The following is a 12,689-nucleotide window of genomic DNA, read 5'->3' as shown; positions in this document are numbered from 1 at the left end:
TTTTCTTGTGGCGTTACATCAAGTCGAAAGTCTATGGATCAACGCTTCGGGATAGCCCAACGCATCAGAAACACACGTGTTTCAATGACTCCTGAAATGTTGCCAGATGTTGGTCAGGCATGCTTGAAACGGTGACTTGAATACTACGAAAAAGGTGATGCATACGTCGAGATGTACAGTGGGTACGGAAAGTATTCAGATCCCCTTAAATTTGTCACTTTTTTTATATTGCAGCCATGTGCTAAAATCATTTAAGTTAATTCTTTTCCACATTAATGTACACACAGCACCCCATACTGACAGAAAAAAATGGAATTGTTGAAATGTTTGCGGATTTATTAAAAAAGAAAAACTGAAATATGACACAGCCATAAGAATTCAGACCCTTTGCACAGTATTTAGTAGAAGCACCCTTTTGAGCTAATACAGCCATGAGTCCTTTTGGGAATGATGTTTTTCACACCTGGATTTGGGGATCATCTGCCCTTCCTCCTTGCAGCCATTTTCAGGTCTTTCCAGAGATGCTCAATTGGGTTTAAATCAGGGCTCTGGCTTTCAAAAACAGTCACCGAGTAGTTCTGAAGCCACTCCTTTGGTATTTTAGCTGTGTGCTTAGGGTCATTGTCTTTTTTGAAGGTGAACCTTCGTCGGCCCAGTCTGAGGTTCTGAGCACTCTGGAGTAGGTTTTCGTCCAGGATATCCCTGTTCTTGGCCGCATTCATCTTGTCTTCGATTGCAACCAGTCTCCCTGTCCTTGCAGCTGAAAAGCACCCCCACAGCATGATGCTGCCACCACCATGCTTCACTGTTGGGATTGTATTGGACAGGTGATGAGCAGTGCCTGGTTTTCCACACATGCCACTTAGAATTAAGGCCAAGAATTTCTACCTTGGTCTCATCACACCAGAGAATCTTATTTCTTACCATCTTGGAGTCCTTCAGGTGTTTTTTATTAGCAAACTCTATGCAGGCTTTCAAGTTTCTTGCAATAAGGAGAGGCTTCCGTCGGGCCCTTCTGCAATAAAGCCCCGACTGGTGGAAGGCTGCAGTGATGGTTGACTATCTAGAACTTTTGCCCATCTCCTGACTGCATTGCTGGAGCTCAGCCACAGTGATCTTTGGGTTCTTCTTGACCTCTCTCACCAAGACTCTTCTCCCCCAATTGCTCAGTTTGGCCGGACGGCCAGGTCTAGGAAGGGTTCTGATCGTCCCAAACGTCTTCCATTTAAGGATTATGGAGGCCACTGTGCTCTTAGGAACCTTAAGTGCAGCAGAATTTTTTTTGCAACCATGGCCAGATCTGTGCCTTGCCACAATTCTGTCTCTGAGCTCTTCAGGCAGTTCCTTTGACCTCATGATTCGCATTTGCACTGACATGCTCTGTGAGCTGTAAGGTCTGACATAGACAGGTGTGTGGCTTTCCTAATCAAATCCAATCAGTATAATCAAACACAGCTGGACTCCAATGAAGGTGTAGAACCATTTTAAGCATGATCAGACGAAATGGGCAGCACCCGAGTTAAATATATGAGTGTCACAACAAAGGGGTCTGAATACTTATGGCTGCGTGACATTTCAGTTTATCTTATTGAATAAATCAGCCAAAATTTCAACAATTACTATTTTTTTCTGTCAATATGGGGTGCGTATGTACATTAATGAGGAAAAAATTTAAGGGGATCTGAAAACTTTTCGTACCCACTGTACAACTGACTTACAGGATGGATGAACATTTCAAATCCAAGATGGTATCACAAATATTCTTAGTTAATGTCGGTTTTACCTTGTGAATTTCATCCACTTTATGTTTCAAATAAATTTTCAATCAACAGTACAAAAACATGGGTGACTTTTGAAAAACCCTGGATTATCAAATCTGGGAGAAAATGTGTGTGTGAAGAAGTCAAACTAGGTTTATCTGATAGAAATTCCACAACAGCAGCAATTTAAATAGTGAGAAGTCCAATTTGACAGAACTGATTTGTGTATATATTTTTGAAAGAAAACAAGATTTTGTTTTTACAATTGCTTCTCCTGTGATTGACTGTTCAATATCCCGCCTCTCGCAGAAAATCAGCTGGGATCGGCACCAGTTACCTGTGACCCTTATGAAGACGAGTCTAGAAAATGGAGGAATGGGAAAACTCCTGTCATGGTGAAGAATTTCCATAACCGAATCTACAGCGTTTGTGTATAGATTATAATAAGAGAGCTTTTTTTTTTTTTTAACAACCAGAGGCGTTTGAGTTTACAATGAGACTTTACACGAATCTGATCGGTATCGGCCGATTTTAGCATTTTATGCTGATCGATTTTAATGTCATAATTTGCTGATCCGATCAATGGCGTCATTGATCTGCTCTGCAAAATACATTTACTCCGCGTCACCATCGTATAGAGTATACTTGAATCCAAAAGCTAGTTTATTTTTAGCCTTGTCGAGTGTCTTTTGACATAGTACTGTAAATGTCTGACCACCAATAAAGTTATTGAAAAAAAAACATGTCGGCGGTGTGGGACAGACAGCAATAAAATCTTGTATTCCGATACCACCACATCCCGTTTTTTACCATCATTGGGCTTTATCTTGTCTCCTCAAATGCGACCGGATACACTCGTTACCATGGCGAGGACAACAAGAGTGGATCGCGCCGACTGTATTATAAGTACAAAATGGGGGGAAAACGTGTGTTGGTGGTCACCGGTGCTCGGGAGAGGACGTTTGTCTAAGGCTTGCTTGAGGTATGTTCACGTAGTTTTAATACGATACGGCTCGCAAACAGGCAACAAAACATTATGTAGCCTACCAAGCTACTGCTAGCACTAACGGTTGTACCGGCGTTCTGTCGAATCATGCTCTCAAGTTTCGGTGTGGGTGAAGTAAATTAATTACAATAAAGTAATTTAATTACAGTAAGTTAGCACCCATTATTTCTGTAATGTAGTAATGTTGGTTTGACCTGACTGATTAGAATACATGACCTGACGAGAGCAGTCACTTCCAACCTTTATGGAGCGAAGGCACATATCTCACGTCACACCAACAAACAAAAATGTCACAAAATGTGGGGACATTAATTACTGTATGTACTTCCTGCCATCTAATAGAAGACCATTCATTTGTCACTATGCCTCACTGGCATAAATAGAGGAACAAAGATACATTATTTATTTTAAATATATTTTTTGGAACAATTAAGTAAACAAGTACATACAGGGCGCCACGGTGGACGACTGGTTAGAGCGTCAGCCTCACAGCGCTGAGGACCCGGGTTCAATCCCCAGCCCCGCCTGTGTGCAGTTTGCATGTTCTCCCCGTGCCTGGGTGGGTTTTCTCCGGGGACTCCGGTTTCCTCCCACATCCCAAAAACATGCATTAATTGAAGACTCTAAATTGCCCGTAGGTGTGACTGTGCGTGCGAATTGTTGTTTGTTTGTATGTGCCCTACGATTGGCTGGCAACCAGTTCAGGGTGTACCCCGCCTCCTGCCCGATGATAGCTGGGATAGGCTCCAGCACGCCTGCGACCCTAGTGAGGAGAAGCGGCTCAGAAAATGGATGGATGGAAGTATATACAGTAAATGAACAGGTCATATAAAATAGCTCCATTGCTCCATCTTGTGATCGGCTCGGTTAGTTTAATCTTATCTCAATCCCTAAAGGAAAATTCAATTTACACTCTGTTATATTTTTGTTGTATGCCACACAGAGAAGCAACAGACAACACACATGCAGGCGTGCAGTGATGGTGTGTGGAAACAGTGGTGCGCCCCTGGGCTAAAAGTATGGAGCATCACTTCAGTGACACTTAGGGCCTGATTTACTATGATCCCAAATAGCGGGCTCTAAATTGTGTGTTCACTCACTCTAACAAATGTGCGCTGTTGGTGGAGACTGCTGTATTAAAAGTAGTGTTTCACACTTTAAGAACAGTAGCCCCAATGGTTTTGTCCGAAAAATTTGGGAGAGGACCTCATGTGCAAAACTTTCAGTTTGAAGTGATGTAACTGGTAGTGGAAGTGGAAGAGGCAAAAAAATATATATTACTGAGTTACAGAAAATGCATCCATCGCAAAATTTATTGGAAGGCTCCAACCGCCTTGGTTCGTTTAATTTAATTTGTCCTGAGTGTGTGGCAATTGCATGTATCTGCTCATCTTACATGACATTGCGTTTAAACTGTGGGACAGCACATCCGGAAAACTGCTCTTGGAGAGGCCAGGACCGATGGGCCTCATGCGGAATGTCACGTAACCAAACCAGAAAACAGCTTGGCGGACTTACTGTGTGCGCAACGATAACTACGGGCTGATGACATGATGGTTTGAAATCGAACTTGCTGGAACATAGTTTTCTTTACTGTTGCCGTCTTTTGACAAAGGTTAAATACTGTACATGTATATGATTTATTTATACATACAGTATATGATATGATAGAGGTAAACACAAACAAAGCCCAAAAATCTGAAGTGGTCATCGTTGGTAGCTCTTAAAGACATCTTTTGTAAAACAAAAGACACTGTAGACGGTTAATATTTCTTTAGGTGCTTTTTCCCAGTCTCCTGCCATAGGGCTCCGCCAGTGACCTGAACCGGAAGGAAGTTCCTCTTCCTGTTTTGCTGAATGTGGAAGTTGGTTGTGCATAACTCCTATTGTCACTTTGCCCTGAAATGACCCAGACGCATGAAAATGCAGAGCTGGAAGGAGTTCTGTCACAGATGATATGACATGACTCCTTCTTATGACTGGCTCCAAGTCAGCTCTGATTCAGAAGCTCAAAAATTGCATCGCTGAAGGGACGCTATTTCACGATGATTTTTGTTTCTGACATTTCAAAATTGTTTACAAGAGCAGAAAAGATCTGTTCTCCTCGTTGCCTTTCATTTCACCTACGCCCCTCCTTGCCGCAATAACCGCAGCTATCGTTACGCACAGGGGTGATGCTTTGCACCTCTCTTTCAGTATTTAAAGATGCAAAATTAGCCAGCACAATTCATCTCAGGTTAGATTATTTACATTGCAGGTGCTAATTTAATCTATTCCCAATATTTTTGGACATACTTGGCAAATAAAGATGATTCTGATTCTGATATTTTGCACGTTCGAGGAGAATAGCGAAAAATGAACTGCGTAGAATTTTTGCCCGTTGGCAGACGTAATCCTGGTACACCCTGTTAGTACATGACCTTCCACATCTGTTTGTGTGAGAAATAAAGTTTTTGCACACACAAACCTTTTGTAACTAAGGCCCTTAATGTTTAATTGGTTATGGACAGTAATAAAAACAGTCACAACCCACACATACTTAGCTGAAAATACAAGGAAACTAGCGAAGTGAATAGTCCAACAATGGTTTTGTATTCAATGGCAAAAACGCCATCACATTTATTTACTTTAGAGACATGTTTTTGCTGCTGGAATAGATGTACTTACTTAATGTAGTAGGGCACGTTGTTTGGAGAGACACCTTGCTCGAAGGGGCTGTCAACAGACCCTGCAGAGATAGAGGTTGGGGGATGGCTTTTAAAACGTTTAAAATAAACCATTTGTGCAGTTGCCTGTATTGTAGTGTGCAAAGTTGTTATTATAAACAAGTGCAGTGGCCTCATAAAACCAAATTGTAAACAGTAAGTGGCAGCTTTGTTCAAACGGCCTGATGTCAGCGGGATTGTGCCTCGCAGGTAACATTCCTACAGTTGAAATCCAGCATGCCCACAACCACAGACACACAAACAGACACACAGGCACAGATACACAAATATTAAAGTCACTTTGTTTCTAAGCTGTTCGGGTCGGTTTAGTTTGTGTTTTCCTTTGAGTCATGTTTACTTTAGCAAGGTGTGTGTGTGTTATGTGTGTTTGTGCGCGCATGCGCATGTGTGCATGCGTGTATATGTGTGCGTGTATTATCCTCCACTTCCCATTCCTGCTTTCCTCTCTCCTTACTAGGTCCGCCCCCCCTCCCTCTGCACCCCTTTGGGCCCCGCCTTCTTCCCCCCTCTTCTCCCCTCTCTTGGTGCCCTCGCCCGTCCTTGCTCACGACAGGCGCTTAACATGGGGTCCCTTTGGCGGGCTATGACCCGTTTTGGGGTGGCTGCTGGCTCCTGCATTGGGCCCTGTTGGTGGGTGGGGCCCCCATGCTCTCCGGGGGTGGTGGAGGCGGTGGCGGCGGGGGGTCTCGCTGGGTAGGGGGTGGTGTTGGTGGTCTGGTGCCCGTGCCCCTCCCTTTGGGACTGGTCGGGGCGCCTCGGTCGGGTTCGGGACCTCCTTGGGTCCTGGGGGGTCGATGGGGTCCCCTGCTGGACGGGCTCGCTGACTCGACCCCCCGATGTGCCCTCAGCAACTCCGTACAACAATTGATTAACATGCATGTGATATGGTGTTCATTCACTAATACGTTCGATGGACACACTATAGGCTTTATTTACTTCTGCTGGGATCACTAACAACAACACAGGTTATACTGACATATCAATTCACAGGTTCTTACAGGTGTTCAGACACTAAAAAAAGAATCCCATCACACCACTCTTCAATAGCACTGCCTTGCTCATTTTCCCCACATCCGGTCCTGCCCTTTTCTGTCCTCTCTTATCTTGTTCTCTTGGTTAGCTATTGCATGTCCTTACCGGGTGTGTCCCCCACCCTCCTCATCTACAAATCACTCTTATCCCTCTGTCTGTCCCCTAAAACACGTTTGTGTCCAGCTGCATTTTCAATAAACATCAGAATAATAAAAAAAAATAATTAAAATAAGCAGAGGGAGTATTTCAAACTCCCCTTGTGCACAACGGACAAAGGCATACAGATCCACCATTCTGCAAGGCCATGCAGCTGAACAGGAAAGGTTTATAAAAAAAAAAAAAAAAAAAAAAAAGTAGACCTTTTCATAATGTAAACAATCGGTGCCAACCACTGCTAACCTAAAATCTTTAGGTATCATTGTGATTTTGTTAAAAAAAAAAAAAAAAAAAAAAAGTAAAACTAATCCAGCGGAACCTGTAGGTGAGAGATAAATTTAGCCAATTAATAGCCAATGAATTGACTTTTCTGTTGCTCGGATTAATCGCACAGACGTGCTCTTTCGCCTGTGAAATCGATAGACTACTGTACATTGATGTTTGCTAGCAGGCGAGCCATTATCCTTTGCTAAATTACTCAAGAACAACCCAACTAAACGCTTTATACATATCTGTGAGAAATGCCTTCTAAAAAACCGATGATGGAGGTTTGATTCCCACTCTGTCCCTTTAAGTGGCTACTCCAACGTTTAGTTAGGTTGTTCTTGAGTAATTTAGCAAAGGATAATGGCTCACCTGCTAGCAAACATCAGTGTACAGTACGCTATCGATTTCACAGCCGAAAGAGCACATCTGTGCGATTAATCCGAGCAACAGAAAAGTCAATCAATTGGCTAGTCTCACAATGATCACGTTAACTAAACCTGAGTGCCTACCACTTCTATTTTTGAATCAACTTACCTTTGAAATGTAAATTATGGCCGGCGTTCTTTCTACCTTGGAAGAAATCAACCTCACTTAAAATCTTTTCGATTGACACTACGGCGTAGAGAAGCAGGATAAAATAAACACTCTGTTTTCTCAATCACTGTGCCTTGGTCAAATGACTTGTAAGGTTTGTATACTTGTGGTGCAATCAGACATCGCTTGAGCTTTTCCCATCCTGCAGTACATGTGACGTTATGGTAAAAAGGTCTCTAATGCTCTCTATCATTAACCAATTTCGAGTGGTGCTGAATCTATTAGAAATTGTACAGCAACTCCACTCAGATGAACTATATGCTCGCAACATTGAACTGCCTCTCAACCCAATCCGCAACAGAACCTATACCACTTTCAAGTATGCAATGAACATGCAAATTTATGCTGATCTTACAATTAACTTTGACAAAGACTAAAACCTCAAAATCAGAATGATTCTTGGCTGTTTTACCGGAGTCACAACATGTGATAACACTGACAATACAATGAAGTCAGTGTGCAGGTCGTTTAACAGTGTACATTTACTGTCCCCTCAAAATAACCCAATAGATAGTCATGAATGTCTAAACTACTGGCAACAAAAGTGAGACCACCCCGAAGTGAAAATTGGAAATGCCAAGGCCTGTCACTAGTTCCTTGATGCCATCATGAAGGAGTGGACGAGGACTCTAGTGGCAACATGCGAAGCTCTGGTGAACTACATGCCTAATACGAGGGTTAAGGCATCCATCCATCCATCCATTTTATCCTCACTAGGGTCGCGGGCTGCTGGAGCCTATCCCAGCTATCTCTGGGCGGGAGGCAGGGTACACCCTGAACCGGTCGCCAGCCAATCGCAGGGCACATAGAAACAAACAACTTTTCGCGCTCACATTCACACCTACGGGCAATTTAGAGTCTTCAATCAACCTACCACACATATTTTTGGGATGTGGGAGGAAACCGGAGTTGCCTGGAGAAAACCCATGCATGCACTGGGAGAACATGTAAACAGGGTTAAAGTAGTGCTGGGAGTGCTGGTGGTCACAGAAACGATTGGAACTTTGGCCACAATTAAAACATTTTCACCTAGGGGTGTACTCACTTTTGTTGTCAGTGGTTAAGACATTAATAGCTGTGTCAGACAGTAGTAGCCAGTAGTTTTCGAAACGATTCCAACTTCAGCTACACTTGCACAAGGAGAGCAGACCGTCAATCGTCATGAATACTTGAAGAGTATAATTTGACACATGGCCGAGAGCACAGTCATCCACATCTCCCAGGGTCAGTACAAAACTCAACTGATACCTGAGAGTAGAATGGATTAAGGGCAAGAGTCCAGGGCCATATTGAAAAATACTGATGTGACTGAATAACTACATTAATACACCATCATCCACAAAAAAGAGTGTTTTACTCACCATGAAGGAGGCCAAAGTCTTGATGTGCATCCATCAGCTGCTTCAGATGGTCATTGACTGACACCTGATAGAGGGGGAAAAAAACAAAAAACTGATAAGCATTCACTGGGCCTTGTTATATCAATAGGAATATACATTTAGTAGACACTTTATAAGGTACACAATCCAATGAGATCAAATACAAGAACCTAAAAAAAACTCTGCCTTGGATGGATGGATGGAAAGTTTGCAGTGACGGAGAACTGCACTCCTGTGTCTATTACATTTAACTAAATAAACAAAATATTATAATGCCATTATTTTGTAAAGGCATAATTTTTGATACAGTTGTTGTTTTGGATCTCATTGCGGCAACTGATTGTCAATGAAGTCCTTTCCACGCAAACTGAATACTGCAGTTGCATTAAAACAGGTTTTTACAGTGTATGTAGAAAATCGTATGCACCTTTTTTGGTGTGTGTGTTTGTAAGTGTGTAGAAGTGTATGTGTGTGTGTGTGTGTGTGTGTGTGTGTGCCATGTAGACTCATGATAAAAGATGCAGTACAAGTATGATGCAGGCAAAGACATAAAGAGCCATGGGTGACAATAACTGAATGTACCACACTTTGAGAAGTGTGGTACGTGTTCTCTGCTGGTTTTCAGTTTGCTGCGGGATATGTGACATATCTCCTGCAGTCAGCTGGCATTCATAGAATTATTTAGAAATTATTTATTATTTAGAAATAATTATCATTATTCAAGCTTTCTGTGACTACGGCACACAAATGCTACAACATTTCTCCAGAAATTACACCTTTCAAATGGGATGGGACTTGACACAAAGCCAGTTGATGCATGAGGGTGTGGTTGCTCGCAGGAAGCACCCTGAAAATGTCTACCGAAGATGCACTAATCTCCAAAATGTTCCCGGGGAGCTCCCGCAGGGATGTAGGAGAAGCTGATTATTTCAGATCCAGGAAAGTAAAAAAAAAAGTGAATCATCAAAAGTGTCTCATCTTTTCCTTAATAGAATAAGTATGTAATTCAGCCAGAATGAAGTGCTCACCTAATTAACCACCTTTCCTCTACAACAATCTGAAGGCTGTACTTGGGAGACGGAATGAGTACATGTGATGAGGATCAGATGAATTAGAGTAAGATGTGAAAGTAATGCCAATAATTTTTATTTCTTATCTTCATGCCCACCTCACTCAAGCCATTTGAGCTCCATTTTTTTTCCTCATATCCACAGTAACCTAGTTGAACTTGTACAAGTGAATATGAGCGAGAGGAATTTGCTGCAATTACTCCAAGAGAGAGTCCTGGTGCTGGCCAAACGGCTTCGCAGTGTTCTAAGTAAAGACCAGGATTATTTGTTTAAAGCGATCTCAGCATGCAGGTTCCTGCTTCCCTCTGATCATCGAGCTGAAAAAAAAAATGTTCTGTACCAATATGACCATTTCAAATGTTTCAAGTGCTTGTACAATGTATACCGTGTATATGCACCATAAAAGTAAGCAATCATTTGCATTTTACTGTGCATACTGGAGTCAGATGAAAGCCTTCTACAAGAAGCAGGAGAAATGATTTGGAATGAAAAGTATGTTAATACACAATTTTAGTGCCACAAATATGCACTGCAAACCAGGTTTCCCAAAATGGGTTGCAACTCAATTTATATTGGGTTGCATGTTTTCAGAGTAATGCTGTGAGCAATTTTCTTAATTAACAAGAAGGAAAAAGACATTTTTGCCACAAGTGGCTTTTTGATTCATGTTTGTGCCCTTGGGAGGAACCACATTTGTGATTTGGGTCATGAGCTCAAAAGGTTTTATAATAATAACAATAATAACAACAATAATAATAATAATGCATTTGATTTATATAGCGCTTTTCACAGAATTCAAAGACGCTTTACAATTTCACACATTATTCATTCACTCCACAGTCACCTGGTGGTAAGTTAAAGGTACTTGTGTAGCCACATTTGCCCTCTCTTTTTATAAAGTGATCTACTAATATACAGTATTTTCCATCAATGAAGAACATGTATGTGTGAGCTCTATGTCTCAATGATATGCTACTCTCATGATGTTGTTTGCACAGAACTCCTTGACATGGCTAAGGTGGCTGCTTAGGTTACTTCCTCCTTCAAGGCTGTAAGGCAGGTTGTGTACTAAAAATAGGATTGCTTCTACTGTTGAGATTTTAGCCCATTTTCATTTTCACACTAAAAAGATTCCATGTGACTGCAGATCTGTTTTCTCTTTGATTTGTTTGACTTCTTCCCTCTTGCGATCAACTTCTTAAACACCTAACCTATAATTCCATTACAACAAGCTGGCAATTTTTTGACTTGAGTTCGTTGTCACATTTCTGTGGGGCCAATTATTTATTACTTGTGCACTCGCTGTAGTGGTCTCGCCACGCTGCACTATTTGCATATACCGGCCACTCGTGCCAGGGTAGCATCTGCTCCATTTGCACACTGATTGAGGAGTATCTGTAACATTTGCACAACCGACATTTGTCCCAGATGATCGCACTACTCGTCACTTTAAACCGCATTCACTCCTTGAAGTCTCAGCGCCCTTTGCACAATGGTCATTGCACCGGACTATTGCAATATTAGTCGTTCGAACTGCTCTAAGTGCTAGAGGACTCTGCATCTTTTTGCACAATTGTTTTTTGTCAATGTCTTGATGTCTCCAAAGTGTTCTGTAAATTGACTGTCTGTTGTACTAGAGCGGCTCCAACTACCGGAGACAAATTCCTTGTGTGTTTTGGACATACTTGGCAAATAAAGATGATTCTGATTCTGATTCTGATTACACATTATTGACCACCTATGAATCAGGCACACTGCCATTTTGAATTCATAAAGAGACTCCGGAACCTGGTCGGGCTTTCTGGGACTGTTTTTAGCTCTTGTCTCACAGATCGGAGTTTCGTTGTAGGTTTGGATACACATTCCTCCAGAACGTGTCAAATTGAGTGTGGGGTGCCCCAAGGTTAAATTTTAGGTCCAATTATTTTTAATGTGCACATGCTACTGGGCACGTCATCAGTAGACACAGCATCAGCTTCCACAGTTTTATGCAGATGATACACAGCTGTACATCGCTGTGTCTCCTGATGACACAGGGGCAATTGATACCCTTCTTAAATGTACTGTATTTTAGATATGCAGTCATGGATCGCAGTGAATTTCCTACAGCTCAACCAGGACAAAGGTTTTAGCTATCGGTCCTAAAGGTAGGAGATTTTAAACCCTCACAAAGTATTAAAAACCTCCGTGTAGTTTTTTTTACTCTGAGCTTACTTTTATTCCACATATCAATAATGTAACCAAGATTTTTAACATCTCAAGAATATAGTCAGAGTCTGCCGTTTCTCTCTCAGGCTAACACGGTGGTGCTAATGGATGTTTTTATCTCCTGTTGTTTAGACTACTGCAATGCCCTGCTCTCTGGTCTCCCAAATAAGAACATCTACACTCTACAACTAGTCCAGAACTCAGCTGCTCGTGTGGTGACAAAGACCAGAGGGCGAGAGCACATTACACCGATTTTGAGATCACTCCATTGGCTAACCGAGTGTTTCAGGATCAATTTTGAAGTTCTTTTATTAGTTTTTAAATGTTTCCTATGGTCTTGGGCCATCATATCTATCCGATACTGCTTTTATCTTATCAACCCTCGCAAGTCCTGAGGTACTCTGGCAGTGGCCTTTTAATCATTCCAAAAACTAGAAGAAAACCCCAAGAGGAGGCTGCCTTTAGCCATTATGGCCCGCGCTTCTGGAACA

General features: G+C 42.0%; 1 protein-coding gene across 1 annotated transcript in view; it reads right to left on the bottom strand.

Moving 5' to 3' along the window:
- The window catches only part of LOC133405989 (dystrophin-like), a 216,857-nt gene that overhangs the window by 42,738 nt on the left and 161,430 nt on the right, over positions 1-12,689 (bottom strand). Inside the window, 2 exon segments of the mRNA XM_061683126.1 lie at positions 5,434-5,494; positions 8,903-8,966. Coding sequence (XP_061539110.1) covers positions 5,434-5,494; positions 8,903-8,966 — 125 coding nt within the window.

Source organism: Phycodurus eques, chromosome 1, assembly GCF_024500275.1.
Source record: "Phycodurus eques isolate BA_2022a chromosome 1, UOR_Pequ_1.1, whole genome shotgun sequence".
Classification (NCBI taxonomy): Eukaryota; Metazoa; Chordata; class Actinopteri; order Syngnathiformes; family Syngnathidae; genus Phycodurus; species Phycodurus eques.
The sequence above is the reverse complement of the archived record's forward strand: the minus strand, read 5'-3'. Positions and strand labels throughout refer to the sequence as shown.